The 19,727-nt window shown below is 43.1% G+C and overlaps 1 protein-coding gene across 1 annotated transcript in view; it reads right to left on the reverse strand.

Annotated features, from left to right (window-relative positions):
• Nucleotides 1–19,727, reverse strand: part of ankfn1a (ankyrin repeat and fibronectin type III domain containing 1a) — a 133,252-nt gene that overhangs the window by 80,104 nt on the left and 33,421 nt on the right. The window contains exon 6 of the mRNA XM_030755334.1: nt 14,638–14,675. Coding sequence (XP_030611194.1) covers nt 14,638–14,675 — 38 coding nt within the window. The remainder of the gene's footprint in view (nt 1–14,637; nt 14,676–19,727) is intronic.

The following is a 19,727-nucleotide window of genomic DNA, read 5'->3' on the forward strand; positions in this document are numbered from 1 at the left end:
ACAGATTTTAAAAAGGCTCAATGATTGTAAGGACTGCAGTGCAGATCAATCCATGTTTGGTCCTCAAGTTGAGCTCCTGTGGGCCAAGGTCAAAGTAACGCGCAGTGTGTTTGTTTATGGAGATGAAGGTGCACAGGTTTTCAGTCAATAATGAATGTGATCCAGAGGAATTAGATATATAAGACATGTTACTGAGATGTTTTCTGTGCAGGTTTGATGTGCAGAAACATTTCTGGAAGATCTCTGCATGAGTCCACTGCCTGCAGCAGCCAGGAGGAAAAAAAACCATCCAGCATGAAAGACAGCCAAGAAACAATCCTGTTTTGACATCATAAACAGAGAAAACAATTAATGTGCCATCCTCTGCCGCGGAGACGAGTCCTGGCTGCAGCTCATTGGCTCAGAGCTGCCTCAGGAGCGCACTGTTTCCATGGTTCCCATTGAAGCGCAACAGGTGAAGAAGAGATGAAGAGAGAAACAATGGAGGCTCCCGCAGGTTCAGTTTACACCACGCAGGCATTCAGATCTCCTCATCTGAATATTTACACACACATTTCTCTCTTTTGTTTCTGGAGTTTCTTTAAAGCAGCAAACATCATCATCTTTGCTTCAGGCAGAAATCTGCATCGTTTGCACGGGTGAGCAGCGTCAACAGGAGGATGTTTGTGTCTGTGAAATTATGTTGAAATAATTTAAAACAACAGCAAAGTCTGAAACATCAGTGACTCAAAAAGTTGGAAGAAGATGTTTAGTGACACAAACCTTTAAAACTCTGACATACTACTGTCTTATTTTACTTATTGCTTCTGTTTCTGTGCTCATGTTTCAGACTGAGACCGGGTCAGAGTGATGGGCCGCTTTCACAAACACAGTCTCAGATAAACTGACTTCAGTTAATTCTGCATAAACTAAGAAGAAAACTGTCTGACAAAGTGACATGTTGAGCTGCTCAGCTCGGTTTAATCCAGCAGAAAGAGTCTTGGAAATATTCAACACTTACAAGGACATGGAAAATTTAGCAGAGTAAAAATAATAATAAAAAAAACTACATGGATTAAGATCTGAAGCAATTGTATATCGCAGAACTTTCTGTCAGCAGGTTGGTGAGTTGTTAACCTTAAGCATGCAATTTTTGTTCCTTTTTAAAGTTTTCCCCATCTTTGCAATCAGGAAACAAAGAAAATCACCACTCTGACTGAAACACTGAAAAACTGCATTTTCCCCCCCAAAAAGTCAGTTTTGCCTTTCTCAAAATAAAGAGGGTTTGGGTTAGTGCCTCTGAAGACTCAGATGTGGTTGGTCACAAAGTGGTGGACCAACCAACCAACCAACCAACCAACCAACCAACCAACCAATCAATCAACCGACCGACCGACCAACCAACCAATTCATGCATCCATTTTCTATTCTTTATCTGGGTCTGAATGTCCGAGATCTTCACCACCACATCTTATTCTTTGAGTTACTTCCCATAGCTCATAGGTCACGGGTGATGGTCTCTACCACAAAAGACCAGAATAGCATCCACATCACTGCAGAAGCTGCACCATTCTGTCTGTCAATCTTAATAAACAAGACTCTCCTCCAGTTGGGGCAATTGGTCTTTTCCAACCTGGAGTAAACAGTCCACCATGGCCTCAGACTTAGAGGTGCTAAATCTGATCCCAGCTGTACACCATCTGCTCCTTGGCTGGGCCTCGATTTAAAAGCTATGATCAGCCTACAGAGGACTAGAAAAACACTTTCAACCAATCCAATAATCAGATTAATCTCACCATGACTTCCAGCAGGAACATTTCTACTGCAGTCAGCAGCAGCAGAAAATAGTGAAAAACATCCTGCGCACACGCACACAAACACCAGCCATCAGTTAACGCCTCCAAAAGTTTGAGTAGTTCAATATGACAAAAAAAAAGCTTTCAAAGTACTTTTGTGTGTGTATGAAGAAAATGAACATCCTGTTCTCTGGAAAATAACTGCAGCAACATCAGGGACAAATTCAGGCTGTGAAGACAGACAGCAGCCAGGTTTCACACCTCCACATCACAACACCTAAAACATCTCAGCATGAGGGATCATTTTCTGAACATCCTTTTTTTTTTGGAAAAGTTTGAGGAAGAAACAAGCAAACAATCCTCTCTGTGCTGCTTATTGGTGAAAGGAAAATGATGCTGGAATGTGCTTAAGGCCTCTGTTACACAGCATGAAGGCCAACAGGTTCTGTGAAAGAAAACACCGCTCTAGTTATTGGAAATCACATGTAGGTTCTTTGGCACCAAGTTCATTGTATCCTCAGTAGATATGTTAGGTGCAATACGTTATATTTACCAATCACATCAAAGCAGGCCTCTTCATGCAGGTAAACAGCTGATTTGGAGAGCATTTGCCCAAATTCAATCTGGGAACCATCAGCTATTGTCTGAATATTTAGGTTTTTAATTTTTCCACAATGACAAGTGGATGGAACAGGAAGTCTAAGTTCATTCTTGCTATTGTTGTCCTTGCAACAGTTTATTAAAGGAGCAAGTCGGTGGCTTTTTGAATAGCTGAAACAGTTATAGCCACCCATTCCTTATTGGATAATAGTGTGCCTGTATTTTTGTATTGTGTGCTCAATTGAATAGATAAACCAAATTAAAAGAACAAAATAAAGCAAACACATTTTTTTGTTTTTACAGTTCTAAAAGAAAAAATGTGGTCTTTGGGTGAGTTGTTGGTTGTTGTATTGGGTTGTTTTGGATGCCATTTGTGGTTGTTGTAGTTGCTGTTGCTGGTGGTATTGGTTGTTGATGGTTGGTTGTCACTTGTGGTTGTCGTTTGTGGTCGTTTGTGGTCGTTATTGGCGTGATTGGTCATTTTAGGTGTTGGGTGCTGTTATCATGGCTGTTAGTTGTGTTTGGTAGTTGCTGAGCGTGTTGTTGGTTGTTTTCATTTTTTCCTTGTTGCTGATGGTTGTTCTGATTTGGAATGTTCCTGGTGACTAATTTCTTAGTTGACCAAATGAGGGGAATAAAATCGGACTAACCGACTAATCTATAACTAAGAAACACTCAGATATCAAGTTAAATTTGAAGACTGTCTAACAGACATTTGAAAACAATCACAGACAACGAAGAAGAAAACACTTGAAATAAACTGATTTTAAATATGATATGAAAACACTTTACTATTAAAGATGTTCACGTATTATTAAAATATGACAAATTAATATCTGAAAAACGAATAATCTGAGACTGAAAAGTGTGGTAGATTCTGTCGTGCATGATGAAGGATGCACGTTGTTCTACAATTCATGACAACAATCTCAATAAAAGTCAGAATCAAAAATGATGACTAAACAACAAATCATCCATCCATCTATTTTATTCCACTTATTCAGGGTCCGGTTGGAGAGGCAGCAGCCTGAGCAGACAAACCCGGACCTCCTGCTCCCCAACCTTCTCCTCTAGCGAATCTGGGGGGACACCGAGGCATTCTTGGGCCAAACAAGAGATATAACCTCTCCAGCGTGTCCTGGGTCTGCCCCAGGGGCTCCTGCCTGTAGGAACACCTCACCCAGGATGTGCCCAGGAGGAATCCTAGTCAGATGCCCAAACCACCACAACTGGCTCTCCTTTCGATGTGGAGGAGCAGCGCCTCTGTGCTGAGCCCCACCCAAATGACTGAACTCATCACCTCTCTCAACGGAAGAGGCAAGCCACCCTTCAGAGGAAGCTCATTTTCACTGCTTGAATCCACAATCTTATTTTTTCGAAATAACCAACAATAAAAGACCTAATAAAGATTGTTATGGTGTTTTTCTACAGTGTCGGGCTGTAGCTCCATCTGGTGGAGATGGTTGCGTAACATTTAGGACAACAATTTAGTGGCACTGGGCATCAATTAAAATCTTGACAATTAGATTAAACGACTAGCATTTCTGTAACCAACTAGTGACAGTAGCGATGATATCTAGTTGACCACTCGCACACATCCCTAGTTGTGATTGATCACTCTAGGTGTTATTTGTCATGGCTGTTGTTAGTTGTGTTTGGCAGTTGTTGTTGAGTGTGTTGCTGATTGTGGTAGCTGGGTATTGGTTGTTGTGGTTACTGGTTGTGGTTTGTGGCTGTTAGTTGTACTGGGTGGTTGCTGAGTGTGTTGTTGGTTGTTGTTCCCTTTTTGCTGTCAACTGTTTGAGGTGTTAATCATTGTGTTTTTTGGCTGTTGTTGTTTGCCTGTGTGGTTGCATTGCTTGTTTAAGTAAATGTGATAAATTACCAAAATAAAGTGTTGCTCTCCTCCTCTGCACTTCGAACAGCCTGAACTAAAGCAGCATTAAAAGCCTCTGAGCCGTGCTGCCCGCTCGCAGGTCATTACTGTCTAACAGCTCTCTGCAGCACAAACAATGACTTAGTAAAACACTGTTGTTCACTGGAAAAATCAGTCAAGGTGTCAAGGCCGGAAACGTTGCAGAACAAACCCTCGTGTCTGTTTGGTCGAGACCTTAATGTTGCCTCGCTGCTCGTAATGACTCGTCACTGACAAGATGTCAAGTCACGATTCTGCAGTATAGCACAAGGAGACATAACTTTAATGGACTGTACACTGTGTGTGTGTTTGTGTGTCATGGCAGGGTTTATGAGTGTGTGGGAGTTCTCCTTGGAGTGTGTGTCAGTGAGGAAATGACTTGCATCAATCACAGAAATGGTGCGTTAGTGGCTTCCCGGGTGTCACACAGCGACTGTTATCCTGCGCTGACAGACGGCCTCAGCTCGCAACAGCAGCAGCTCACAGTGCCGTCATGCCGCAGCCTTCGCATGTTGATTCGGTTTGAGCCACCACAGGGTCTGCTTCGATTTTACCTCTGCAGCAAAAGTTCAATCAGTTTAAGTCTGACCTCGTTTGTCGGTGACCTTTAAATCCACAGTCAGCTGATGTGAGCTGAAAGAAACAGAAGCAAAAGCACCTCCTGCCTGCTGTGGTTGCTTCACTCTCTTTTACAGACTCTTCTTTTCTTCTGTCTGTTGGAGAAGGAATGACCCCACCTCTACTCTCACAAGCAAACTGGACTTATTTTATTGTACAGCTTCAGAATTTACAACTCTGGCTAAATTTAACTTAAACATGTTCTAATTCATTATGAACATCTTGTTACGTTGGCACCAGTCAGGGTTGCATCAGGCAGCAAGTGAAGCATCAGTAGTTGAAGTTGATATATTGGAAAGCAGAAAATGGGCAGCATGAGGATGTGATGGTAGGTGACTGGGTCAGATCAGGTGTAGAGTTATGCAGTGATTAGAAACAACCAGTCACATTTTCCTTCATGTGGATGACTAAGTGGTCTTAAGTGTTTGAGTCAAAGGCAACTGGGCTTCTTTTTTTAGGTTCTTGAAGACGTTTCACCTCTCATCTGAAAACCTTCTCAATTTCTAAAAGCTGGTGGAAAGTCCCAGATAGTTAACCTCTAGTGGAAGTGATCCTGAGAGTCACTGACCCACCCTGTCATCATTTTCGTCATTAGAGGTCACATGAGCCAAGGTGACAGCGTGGCTGATTGTGTCATGGGCCACCACCTCTGCTCAATGATCGGTCTTCCAGATGGTGTCAGATGGCCTTCTTTACGCCTCTGTCAACCCAGCTGCATTCAGCTTAAAGACTACCTTGACCTGGATGACTGAGAACCTGAACATATATTGACCAAGTGATCATTTATATGGGGAAGAGATGGCAGCAGGGTGCACTATGGGAATTCTTTGGGCCAGTGGAGGCAGTGTGGTGCTCTGGATGATGTTGTGCTACAGGCAAGTTCAAGAAGCTTCATCATTTGCACCCAAAACCCTTTCATGACAGCGGTTTTCCCTGCTGGCCTCCTTTACCTCGATGACGCTCTCCGCCACACTGCAGACACTGTTCAGGAACAGTTTGAGGAACATGACGAAGGCTTCAGGGTGTTGATTCCTGCTTCCAAAATCCTGCCTCCTTGGGATGTGCTTCAAAGTCTGCCTAGGTCAACATTAGGCAGTTGGTTTTAATGTTGTGGCTGATTGATGTAATTAGTCACTCAGGACACAATCTTCTCCAGGTGCCCGAGCTTTGTTTTTTTTTTTTAAGATTTAGCTTGTGTGCACCTTAAACAAGGAAAACTGTGCCTGCCATTTGTGGCTGTGAGCTGATAGCTTGTTCTTTTAAAGACCATATTATTCAAACGATTGCTAAAAAAAGGTCTGTATGTAAAACCTGTACCTGAAATAACAGAGGACGAACAAATGAAAAGCTTTCAGGGTAGAAGAACAGAGTGAATCTGGAAGTAAATACTGTAAACTAGCTGCAGAGCTGTAGGATGAAGCTTCTCAGCTGAGGCTGGTTTGGAAAAACTGCTCCAGTACCTGCTGGACTCAAAGCTCTGTCCCTGTTAATGTGTCCCATCAAAGTGTCAGCAAATCACAAACTGAACCACGACAGGATTCGTCAGCGCTCTTCACTTCGATGTGACTGCCAGAGAAATGACTCAAAGAAGTGCAAAGCAGGAAATTAACAGTGAGTAATGTTTGCTGGAGCCACTCAGAGAGCTTCGTGTTGTGTTCAAGGACACTGTAAATGTTACACAAAAAGCAACGATATGTGCTTCAGGTTTTTCAGGTTTTATTATTTTGTATTTTGTCATGTTTTGTTCTAAATTTCAGGTGAATAAAGAACTTCCTACCAGCCTCTCATATCAAACAATCACATCAACAGACACCATCACTGCTATTAACCCCTCTAAGTCAGATGTAGGTTTCAGAGAGGAGACATCTAAATATTTAGAACTATGACATCTGTGATGGAGAAGCCAGAGGAAAAGAAGAAGAGGAGGTCTGATATGAGAACATATGATCCCAAAAAGGCCCAAAATCTTGTAAGTTTAAGCCTCTTTGATGTTAAAAGTGTTGTTAATTGTTGCAGGTTATTATTGTGAGTTTCTGAGCATAACTCCCTTCTGGACAACCCTGGATGAATGGATTAAAGTTCATAGAAATCCCCTGTAAAACATGAAGGTTTTTAAGTTCAATAAAGCCACACTGTGAAGTTATCAAGTATTAATTACTGAGCGGTGGGTGTCTGAGAGGGCCTTTATCTGTGCATTTTTTGCAGTTTTATGTCTCAGTGGTGAAAATTGAGGCGTCCTTACTAACGATCCACTCCACAGGTTAGTACAGCTTCAGACTGAAGAGCAGAGCCGCAAACAGAGAGATCCTGTAACAAGCTGATGACTCAGAAAACTTCCAGTCACGACTGATTCTGCTCAGGACTCAGTCATCCTCTCAGCAGTGTGTGTGTGTGTGTGTGTGTGTGTGTGTGTCGTAGAGGTTGTTTCAGGTTGTCTCTAAATGTCCTGTTCTGTTCGTACTGATTTCACCTTGAACAGGAGTAAAGACGCCTCCTCATCTCACATCCAGCACAAAGTGAGCCTTCACACAAAACACACACACACACATATATATAGCTCTGTGTGTGTGTGAACCTGTTTCAGTCATACTGTGGGGACATCAGCCTCGTCACTGTCAGATTTCAAGGACTTGACGTCCTTTTAGTGAAACAGAGGCCCCCAATTTGCGTCTTTATGCATTTAGCTCTTAATTCAACTACAAAATTGCAATCATGCTCTTGTTCTAAGAGTCGAGATGAGGATTATCCACGATGTGCTCATTGGCTAACAGCTTGTCAATGACAAGTCTCGCTCATTACGTCCAGCCTCAAAACACCATAATGGTGAAACCGCTGAGCTCGAGGCTTCGTAACAGGCTGTTACCATGTCTGCGTCCGTCTTTTATGCTGCCTATAACCCACTGCTGGTAAAGTGTCCACACAGCTTCATCAATAACCGTTTAATCCTTCTAACAGGCAGAGCTGAGAAAATGACCTTCATCCTTGGAGGAAATAAACAGATAAACACACTAAATTCGTGCATGCCATCATCATCCTGAATGAAATCACCCAGTCAGTTTAACATAAATTGAGCAACTAAATCTCGATCATTCTCCTTCAGAAACAGCTCTGTCTGTACAAAACTTTTATAACTATAAATGTGACTGACAGGTGGATGGTGACACAGGCGGCTGTAGCTGCTAGCTGTCTGCTAGGCTACATCTCAGCTAACTGGAGTCCTTGAACTGGACCTCTGGACTGTGTTTGTCTTGATGGCGCCTTTTGAAGCATTTTTAATGCAATTATCTGACCAATAATATGGCTGCTGTGTGCTTCATTGGACTAACAGACTGTCCACGAAGGCTGTCCAAAAAATACCGTCACCTCTGGCTCCAAAGCAAATCTTGAGCAACAATGCTGAAACTTCAAAATGTGCAGTCACCAATGAGCGCCTGTGGCTACACCCATTTAATAAAAACTACAGACCAAGGAATCATACATACTGGTTCCAGCAGCTTGAAAGGCTCTGCCAGCTTTCAGTTTTAGTGAGCGTGGGTCACAAAAGAGATTTATTGTCAACGAGAGGGAACTGAGTCCCGGTGAACGAGGTGTGTGATATAAGATGAAGCCTGGTCATTAAGAGCCTTAAAAGCAATCAGCGAGGTCTTGAATTGAATTCTCAAATGAACAGGAGCCAGCGAGCGGAGGCGAGGAGAGAGTGAACTGAAGGATTATGAGTTGAAGCAATTAGCCTCTCACCCCGAAGATTTTCTGCCATCATAACACTTTAAAGTCACAGTGGGATGTCTGAATAAAATTAAAAATATGAATGTACAGTGCTGCTTTTACCTTTTTAATCTTAATCAGTTCAGAGAAATCCGTATTTAACAGCTGATTATAACAGAGACCACAAGAACGTCCTCAGGAGAGGGATGTACAGCTTCTCCATCGTTCATCAGCTTCACTAAACCTGCCTTTGCTACTCTTTCCCTTTGCCATGGCAACCGGTAGCCAGAGGCCATTATTCTAAATGGCTACCTTGGGCCCATAATTGTGTGTCTGTGTGTGTGTTGTAGTGCAGTTTCTTTAAACTACACACACTGAGAGCAAAGCCCATCAGGTTCAGCATGTTGAGCTCTGTTCTATCAGTGGGACGAGTTGTTCTGCAGACAGTGTTCTCTGCATGCATGCAGATACGACGAGCAGAATTAAAGACGTCACAAAGGGTTTTGATTCTTGAATGTGTCGCCTGGACATTATGGCATTAGTCCATATGACTCGCTTATTTTACTCACAACACGAGATGTTTCAGGATGTTCTTTTTCCATTAGCTTCTGGTCAAAGCTGCTCATGTCTGATATGCAAAGGCGTTAGGCTGGCAGCGATACGTGACGTGACGAGTTACAGCATTAATGAAAGAGGACCGTCACACCCAACTTGCCATCTTTCAACACTAAGATTTCTGGGTATGAAGGGGTACGTGTGAGTTCACAACCAAAGAGTTTTTCCAAAGGCTTAACATCTGAGGGTAGGAGAGGCCCGGATACGCCTCACATAAACACATTAATACGCGAACGTGCACAGGTAATGAGAATTCCACTAATATTTCTAAGTCATGGTTTTATCTTGTGGATCAAACCCTATCTATGCAGTATACATTTTCTTTATAAATTTAATTTTAGTTCTACAAATATTTACTCAATTATTTCACCCTCCATTGATTAAAATAGCTTTTCTGGAAAATTCTGATGGTGAGAGGTATACTGGGAAGTGGTGCCGAAAAGAGGAAGGAGAGCAGGATGACTTGTACACCAGGACTTTGAATTTGTGCAGTGATCCCAAGCCCTGAAAGATGAAGTTCTGGTGGATGAGTAGCTCGTTTTATAGAAGACAGAAACATTGTTACCACTTATACACTATATTTCCAAAAGTATTCACTCAGCCATCCAAATCATTGAATTCAGGTGTTCCAGTCACTTCCATGGCCACGGGTGTATCAAACCAAGCACCTGGGCACGCAGACTGCTTCAACAAACATTTGTGAAAGAATGGGTCGCTCTCAGGAGCTCAGTGAATTCCAGCCTGGTATTGTGATGGGATGCCAGCTGTGCAACAAGTGCAGTCATAAAATTTCCTCAATACTAAATATTCCACAGTCAGCTGTTAGTGGTATTATAACAAAGTGGAAGCGACTGGGGATGACAGCAAGTCAGCCATGAAGTGGTAGGCCACGTAAAATCAGAGTTGGGTCAGCAGATGCTGAGGTGCATAGTGCGCAGAGGTCACCAATTTTCTGCAGAGTCAGTCATGACAGACCTCCAAAATTCACGTGGCTTTCAAATTAGCTCAATAACAGTGCACCGAGAGCTTCATGGAATGAGTTTCCATGGCCAAGGAGCTGTCACTGGACAAAAAGGGCCTGTATCTGTAAAGATCCGGAAAGCTCCGGAATGATCTGTGGCAGATCCAACTTTATGGATCTGCCACATATCTGTAATGTTTCCGGAGAGAATATGGGAAGATATGATCTGCCACAGATGTTTAAATGGATATTATCCAGGTATGTAATGGATGTTCATTCAGAGTTTGGATCTTATTCCGGGACCAATCTTGTCCTTTTACGGAGAAATATCCAAAATGTATCCGTCAAAGATCCGGTGCGCATTCGTCGAGATATTGTCCATATCTGTGATGGATACGGAGGTATCACACCTGGGATAGTACAGTATTTTAGGGCTTTTATTCCAGTGTGTATCCAAGCCTTACATCACCAAGAACAATGCAAAGCCTCAGATGCAGTGGCATAAAGCACACCACCAAATGGGATGTCCACCACTGTCACCCCTCCTATCATGGACTTTCTAAGTCTAAAAAGGTAACGGTTACCTGTTTCGATATATTATGTATGTTTCAGAGAGGGGATTGGACAAAACAACTTCGTGCCATTCAGATGCTGGCAGAGAGTCAGTGAAATTCAGCAACAGTAGCAAAATAAATCAAATGTTAGCAATGTAAAATGTACTCAGATTTTAACTTAGCGATCGAAGTGACTAACAATGGGAGAGAAGGAGACTGGAATACATCAAAGAGCCCAGAGTCTGATTTGTCCTCCGGTGACAACAACCCCCAGGTGGTGTCCATCACACTGATCAGGTCAGCCTTTAGCAGCATTTTTAAGGTGTGTGATAAAATGTCAGATGTCAATAAAGTCACTGATCGTCTAAAATGGACATCAATAAAAAACAAGAAGCTTCTGGAAGGTGGGAAAGTTTAACTGCTTGCAATATTTAAAGCTTATAAGCTGTTAATGACTGAGGGCTTCTTTTATATGATATAAGTTTCAGTTTGGCTTCATGAGCAGCTCATTTCACATGAAAACAAACTGTAGACACCGGCGTACACACACCTGAAAGGCAGGTGAATTCAGTCCAAATGGAAGTATGGATGGGGTCCTCACACCACATATTCACAGCATTATTCACTTTTAGTAAAACATCTCTGCAGTATTTCAGTTTTATTTCTAGAAGATAAGGTCGCCACACTGACTTCATTTTTCTTTTACACCTCTCTTTCTCCTCCTCTTATCCCTCCCACGCCTTCGCCTATCTGTCGTCCTTGTTCCGGCTCCTCTGAATGATTATTTTCACGTCAGCTTGGCTCCAGCATTTGAAAAACCTCAGTGGCTCCTATTTTACACACAAGGAAAGTATGTTTAAGACCGCATGGCTGCAGAAGTGTGAGGACACACACACACACACACACACAGTGAGGATCTCTGGAGTGTGATAATGTGTCCGACTGGTTCACTGAGCAGTTTGTGTAGCTCAACGGGGTGAACTGAGGGAGCACAGAGCATGCTCAGATCCATGTTTCACAGCTGATAAGACCCACAGTTTGTAAGCTGCACACAGAAAACATGAACTGACAGCTGCAGAGAACAGTCAAATTCATTTGTCACCTCTTTGAATACCCAGTAAATTTATTAATATAAATAAAGCCTGACAACTTCCTCCTCATCCAGGTGGCGCGCTGCATATACCGGTCATTAGGCCTGGACTTCCTGAATGTTCAGAAATGTAAACTGCTGCTGAGCTCAACGTGTCATGAAGCAAATGCCCAACACTTTTTGTGTCTATCGCTCTCCCTCTTTTTCTTTTGCCTGTTAGTTTCCGCAGTTACTCCGGATGTTCCCGTGACAGAGAGTTGCTGAGGAAAACAAAAGCACTACTATATTCCCATTTTGGTTGTGAACCAAGCCTTCATTTTTCCAAAAGGTTTCGTACCTGTTGTGTACTGAGTGTCAATCTCTAAAACAGTCGGCAGAGCGGCAGGACTGAGGAAGTGTGTTTCTGTAGCTGGTCTGCAGATTATTGTGAAAAATGACAGACTCATAGAGGTTCTAAAATGTTAATAATTACATAACTTACACAGTTTTTTCCTGTAAAGGTGATACTTGTGGGCAGTTGGAAATACAGCAATTCTAGTGTTTCAGCTTTTGCAAAGATAGATAACTAAAACTGAACTTTTCTTACTTTGTTTTATGATTTATGGCATCGTGTGCGTGCTATACTTCTAGCCCTGTTGGTTCTGTGTACACAGAGGTTCAGGACTTTACACTGCAGTGAAAAACGAGCCCATATTCAGTAAAAATCGTGACAGGAGCAAAAAAAAAAAAACGGCAATAAAATGCGTCAATGTCCCCATTGCTTTCCAGTTAAAAACCAACTGAAAGGTTTGACTGAGCATGACTGCTAATATTGGTGTGTGTTGGTATCATTATCTTTCCTGGAAGGAAAAAGAAAGACATTTAGACTCAGATGTAACTATTAGAGTGAAAGCTGTGAAAGTTTTGCACAGAGAGAAAGCTTCATCCAGTCTCACCGCAGGAGATTAGTAAGTTCAGGAGACAGAGGTGGCATATAAAAAATATAAACATTTTTTGTTTGAGGAAAGGTTGTTTTAGCCTTTCAATCATAATCACCCCACTCTTCTGCAGATGGCCATGAAAATTCCATTACTGCTATCTCAAAACATAACTCGACTCATTAAGTGGTAAAAAATTTGAAAAAGAGAGCACTTACAAATCAGCCACAACAATGAAGCAGAAAGTTCAGGTGAAAAAATAAATCTTTTCTTTATACTTTTGCTGGGAAATTTTGTCCCAGCATTCAGGACAGCTCCACCACCACAGGTGGAAAGACAAGCAGTCCCCAGAGTCCAGTCTGATTGACCATTTGTAGGATGAACTGGAACTAGGGCCCAAAGGGTCCATGCCCTTATAAAGGTGGGTCGAATGTTTTGGCTCACCTGTGAAGGAGGCAGCATTCAGTCTGGTTGGTTCAAAAAGGTGCAGTCAAAAAGTCCTGTGAATCCACTATATGAAGCACACAAACCACACCAATTTAAATTTGGCTGACCTCCGACTTTAAGGTCGTCTTCCTGTGCTCCTCTGGACTGAAACGTTATATGTCTGATGTGATGTCATAATGGTTGTCAGGCAGATGTCCCCCAGACTCAGACTCCTCAGGATGTTACTGTTGAACTCTTTAACAGTCTTTCCCTGAGCGATGACTTCATGGCCTCTAACACCTTAAATGTGGGAAAAAATGTCAAACCTACTATTGGTTGCTCTCCTTAAGTCATATTCCACCTTCAGGTTGAAATACAGATGGATGTCCTGTAACAGGCCCAGCGGAGTCATCCAAATTTGAACCAGGTAATGTTTTTAATTTCTTCATCCATCCATATTCTTCATTTTTATTCGGGTCTTGGCATCAATCTAAGCAGAGATACCCAGACTTCCCTGTCTCCAGGCACCTCCTCCAGCTCTTCTGGGGAGATGTTTTCAAGCTAGCTGAGAGGTATATTCTCTGCAGGCTGTTGAGGGTCTGCTCCGGGGCCTCCTCCTGACTGCAGATATCTGAGGCATCTCAAATCAGACGCCCAAACCACCTCAACTGGATTCTTTCAAAGTTTCTGCTCTGAGCTGCTCCTCAATGAACACACTTCTGATCGCATCTCTCAGTTGAGTCCAGACACTCTTCAAAGGAAGCTCGTCTGCACTGATTGAATCTGAAATCTTTTTTCTTGTTCTCACTGCCCACAGCTCATGGTCACAGGTGATGAATGTAGATTGACCAGCTTGTTAATTGAGCCTGAGACGGTTGCTCAATAAACAAGACACATCATCTGCAAAAAGCAGAGAGAAGATCCAGAGACAGCTAAACCGGAAACCCTCCATGTCCATCAAAACGATGAGGGGCAGCGCTGGTGAAGTCCTACGTCATCCAGAAATTACTTGGGAAGAATAACACTCCCGTTTCATTTAAAGTGGTCCTGGCAGAACATGCTCACTTTTATTTTATGTCTTTAACTGCAGAGTTTGAAATCCTGCCTGAAGCAATTAGTTCAACCAACAGAAGCCCGGGAGAATATTTGCTATTAATCCCAAAGTTATTCCAAAGCCCGCAAGCTTGCTCCCAATTCAATATCAACCATGTTTGAGCTAAAAATATCTCTTCCATTAACTTTCAGCGAGTCAGAATGGAAAGCAATAAGCACAGTTACATAATCATGTTTCCCGGCTCATTCCCTCAGACAAATTCAGGAGAAGTCACACCTCCTGTTTTATTAAATCATGACTTATTACACAGGACTCCGGGAAATATTGCAGGTCAGCAGCAAAGCGAAAGAAAGAGGAGGCAGGATATCGAGAAGCATGAACAGAGAGTGAGACGAGGCAGGACTCACTTTTTCCTGGTGTCGTATCTCCCCGTGGTTCCCAGGCTCTGCGGAGGACACAGAGGAGAAAATGATCAATTTCTATGCAGGATCACGCAGAGCCGTGAAAAATATTAGACCTCCTCTATTCCACTTCACAGCCACGTTTCTGCAGTGGAAATCATATCAACCCAACATCACAAATACATTTCATTCTGCAGAGATGGCAGCAGCTGTCATCTGTGTTTTTAAAAGTAGAAAATCAGAGATCACACAGGCAGCTGCAGCACTCATCCATTCACGTCCATTGCGAGTTATTCTTTTTATTCCACTTTCATTTATCATTTATCCCAGCGTGCTGACGCCATTTAAGAGATTTCAGGTGTCAGGGCTTCCTGCAGTGAGGTGGTTAAAAATACCTGAGAAGAAAACACCCAGAGCTAAACCAGAAGCAGGAAAACTCAGAGGGGGCCTCTACAAAATAAAAAGGTATTTGCCCCCTTCCCGACTTCTTCTATTGTTGCAGATTTGTCATACATCGTCTAACAAATTGTAATATTAGACAAAGATAACCTGACTAAATAAAAAAAATGCAGTTTTTAAATGATGGTCTCATTTATTAAAGGAACAAAGCTGTCCAAACCCACCTGCCCTGTGTGAAAAAGTCACTGCCCTCTGTACCTAATAACTGGCTGAAGAAGAAGCAAGAACTGCAGTGAGTCTTTCTCATCGCTGGGGGGGAATTTTGGCCAACTATTCTTTGCAGAATTGTTTGAATTCATCCACATTGGAGGGTTTTCCAGCATGAACGGCCCGTTTAAGGTCACACCAAAGCATTTCTGATTTACGTCTGGACTTTGACCAGGTTTCAGTTAGTTTGAGCCATCCAGAGGTGGACTTGCTGTTGTGTTTTGGATCATTGTCCTGCTGCATAACCCAAGTGAGCTTCAGATTATTTGATCTGACCCCTCAGAGTAGTAAGCCTTGTGACTGCTGTGCTGGTCCACAGAGAGCATGATCATGTTTTTTTCTTATGCGTTATAATTTATCTCTCGTGTGTAATCGGCAGTGCAGGATGTGTCTCCTGGAAAACCAACAAAATGGAAAAGACAGCTTTGTATGAAAGGATTAATACTGTCAAAGAGTGCAGGAAACCAGAAGATGTGTGGCGGTAACAACAGGATCTGCAGGGAAAGGAGACAAATCCCTGCTAAACAACTACTGGCACCAAGAACAGAAAGATGCACTAAAATAAAAAAATTCAGTCAAACAACGCTCATCCCCACTGAGGGGCGCAAACGAGCACTGTGGCACTGACCATCTGCTTTCCCTGAGCTTAAATACTCCCAGTGCTGTCAGGTCGCTGCACACAGACACACACACCTGTCAGGAAGCTCCATTTTCAGGCAACAACACCAGTGCACATTTTTACACAACCATTGAAGGTTGGTTAATTTGACAGGGCAACTGCTGGTTGTTAACCATAAACCATGAATATGATCACAGTCACAGCCTCACTTTCTGGAGCCAGAAGTGGCTGCACCCACAGACTGTATGGCAGCATCACACAGACACAGACACCTGCTCAGTAACATCCAAATAAAATCCACTGAGCACAAACACAGTCCAGAAGGTCCAGCTCAGGGACTTCAGTTAGCTGAGGTGTAGCCTAGCAGACAGCTAGCACTACACCCACCTGTGTCGCCATCCACCTGTCAGTCAAAGAGGCCACGCCAACAACAATGCAAACTTTAATCCAGGTGAGTTATAGACGCACCCCCCCCCCCCCCCCCCCCCCCCCCATACAGCTGTTATGAAGGTGGAAATTAGCTGCAGAGACCAAAGCAGTTTCTGTATCAGGGTGTAAACATGTTTATTTCTGCTGTAAAGTCTCAACATTGGAGTCTACGGGGACTGACCCGCTGCTGGCACCCCTGCTGGACTACAGAGGAACTGCGGGCTTTACACTGCAGGTTTGCTGCGACCTTGTATTTTTAATGCTGTAAATCCTCTTTTAAATAACCTAACACGTCTCTGACAGATGGGACACTGTGATTCCTCTGTCAGACACATTTAGTGTGTGCATGAAATAAAATAAAATACCTGGTTAAAAACGGAACAGTTTGGGCTGCTGTTGAGTTTTTGAGTTGCTGTGTAGTTACCTGGTGTTCTTAATAAACTTGTTTAAACATTAGCAGCCACTACCTGCTGCCCTACGGGGGAAATAAAGTGTGTTTGCTCAGTCTTGCCATGCATGAAGGATGCTGGATGCAGGAGGAGGAGGGGCGGGGGTCGGTTTGATTCAGGGTGAGAATATTCAGTCGCCTTGACGACTGCAGAGGACGCTGCGAGGGAAAATATCTATCTGTACACAATGTTTCAGCTCTCTGAGGTCTCCTCCCCCCTCCTCATCATCTCAGAAACGCTGGAAGCTCTGAAGACACTCCAACGATGCGGCGCCCAGCGGGGCTCCTCCTCCAACATGCTGAGATGAGCTACGTCTCCAGCATCGTATTTTTCTCCTCTGCTGCAATGCCAGCACAGAGAAGGTCCCATCTCTGCTCTCAGCTCGCAGTCAGAGCCGTACCACCGTTCAGTCCTCAAAACTAAATAATACAGCGGTGCAGGGTATTACCTGGAAATCTGAGACTGCTAGAGAGGGGATGCTTTGGGCTTTTAAAACAGATTCCTACAGTTATGCAATACCAACATGAACCATGATGTTCCTGTAAACCTAAATAAGAAAAGAAATGTTAAAAGAAAAGAAAAAATTGAAACTAAACTGTTTTGTCATGTGTTTGTCAGATTTTTTTGTGTAAGTTTGGGATATGGTACTGATAACTTCAGTCTCACAGGGCTCACATCAAACTGACAGCTCTACTTCAGCCTGATGGCACAATAATCAAACGAGCATCTGCTTTGGTTTATTTTTTTTTTTAATATGTTCGATGCAGAAACGTCTCATGTGAAACCTTTAAGCAACAGCTTCGAGGTGCTTCTGAGAAAGACAAACACCTGAAGCCACTTCGAGCATTTCCTGACAGCTGCTCACCTCCTCGCTACAAAATTGCACCTGTATGCGGAACAACAGCAGCGTGACAGGTTAATGGGCACAACTCAGCCTTCATTAGTCCATCTTATTTGAAATTTGTGCACTTCGTCGAGCTTTAGTGCTCCTCGGCAGCACGGAGGAGTTCTCTGAAACGTCCATCACTGTCTGATTCAGATTCAGATTTCTCAGCATGCTCCGTTATTCCAGGAAGCCTGGTTTCTGCGCCTGCAGACAGGAGAAAGGTGCTTATTACCGAAAATGTTCTCACGTCTCTCTCCAACGCGCTCTGCTGCTCACTGGCCCTCAGCAGCAGGAAGTTCTGGAGGTTTGTTCTCATGCCCCGCCCGACGCTGACCATAAGACGAGGTTACCACTGAGTAGCAACACACACACACACACACTGAAGAAAAAGCCAACTTACTGAGTGTTTCCTGTGTAATTACAGGCCTTCAAAAAGATAGATTAAAACTGATCAATAAAAGAAACCTGAGGTTTGTTGTTGAGTACTGAGCCACATTTTACTCTGTCATCATCAGGCTGGCTGTTCAGAGTCAAATGAGGGACTTATGTAATGCAGTGGAGGGACTGTACTGCATTACACAGATTTACAAAGATTTATTCTTCTCACTTCCTCTGCCTGCCGTCATCGGTGTCTGTCAAAGCCTCAGAGTTTAATCAGTCACCTTCACCTCCTTTTCTTCTGAATCAGCCCAAAGAACATTTCAATTTCCTGCGAGGAGCTTCCTCTCAAAGGACGGCCTTCTCTGGGGTGATTTCTAGTTTATACAAAACCACACAGCTGCTCTCTGACGAACACGTCCTCCTAAAGGCTGCCGAAGCCTGTCAGAAGGTGGACGAATTGGGCATCATTAAAAGTGTAAAATCAATAATCATCAGTGATCTTATTAATATGACCATGACCCCAACATGAATGGTTTAACTGATTAAACGTGACCTCCTTTTAGAGAACATGAACCAGGAAAGGTAAGGACTTTTAATACCCAAACAAAGAAAAATTAAACCAAATCTAAAAGCTGCAGTTCCTCTGCAGTCCAGCAGAGGTGCCACAGTGAGCCTGTCCCCATAGACTCCCATGTTAGAACTTTACAGCATAAATAAACATGTTTACAGCCTGATACAGAAACTGCTTTGGTCTCTGTAGCTAATTTCTGCCTTCATAGCTGTACGGGGAGAGGATGTTTCTATAACTCACCTGTTTAAAGTTTGCATTAAGGGGCGTGGCTTATTTGACTGACAGGTGGAGCATTATCATAGGGTTATTTCTAGAAGATGACTGAGCCCTGAAAGTTTACCCAGAATGCACTTGAATTTTCCTGCAGTGAATGATCAGAAACAGATCAAACATCCAGGCACCAACACTGGTTTCTCCTCCTCTACGTCACAGACATCAAACTGCTGCAGTTCATTCAGATGGTGAGAGATCCTCACACTGATGTTTACAGCTGCTCAGAGAACAGAAACTAGGTTTAGTCTTTAGCCTTTGACCCCTGCCGTGGGTGCAAAACTGATTTTGTTTCAGTTTTTGATTAAAATTAAAGTTTTTTTCAGCCCTGAAAATTTCCCGAGGACATCTCCTGTGCTGATGATGTTAGGAGGGCTCAAAAATGCTTGAAAAATAATTTAGAAGTGCAGAGTGTGGGCCCACTCCCCGTGTATTCATTTTAATGGCTTCATTACTGATTCTCGGGTTATTGTAGAAAAAAATCAGCCGATCCTGAGGGGGTCAGGTGGAACCTGATGTTAAATGGAATGACCCAGCAGTACTGAGGACACAGCATCAAAATCTATAATCTCACAGCCAAAAATTACACAATTTGACTCAATTTGATTCTTTAACAGAACTTTTCCAGGCTCAAAACTGGCCTTCTGATTGGTCGGCATATAGTCATGGAGAAACCTTTACTTTTCTTTTAGGAGTACCCGTCTGCATCGATTGCACAGCAGGTAAAGAAAGTTTGCATTTCTGCGTCCCGGTGTGTGACTATAAAACCCTTCAGATCATTGTGGACTTGCTCTGAGAACAAAGACATGGAGGGTCTCAGACCTT

This window comes from Archocentrus centrarchus, chromosome 19, assembly GCF_007364275.1.
Source record: "Archocentrus centrarchus isolate MPI-CPG fArcCen1 chromosome 19, fArcCen1, whole genome shotgun sequence".
NCBI classification, from domain to species: Eukaryota; Metazoa; Chordata; class Actinopteri; order Cichliformes; family Cichlidae; genus Archocentrus; species Archocentrus centrarchus.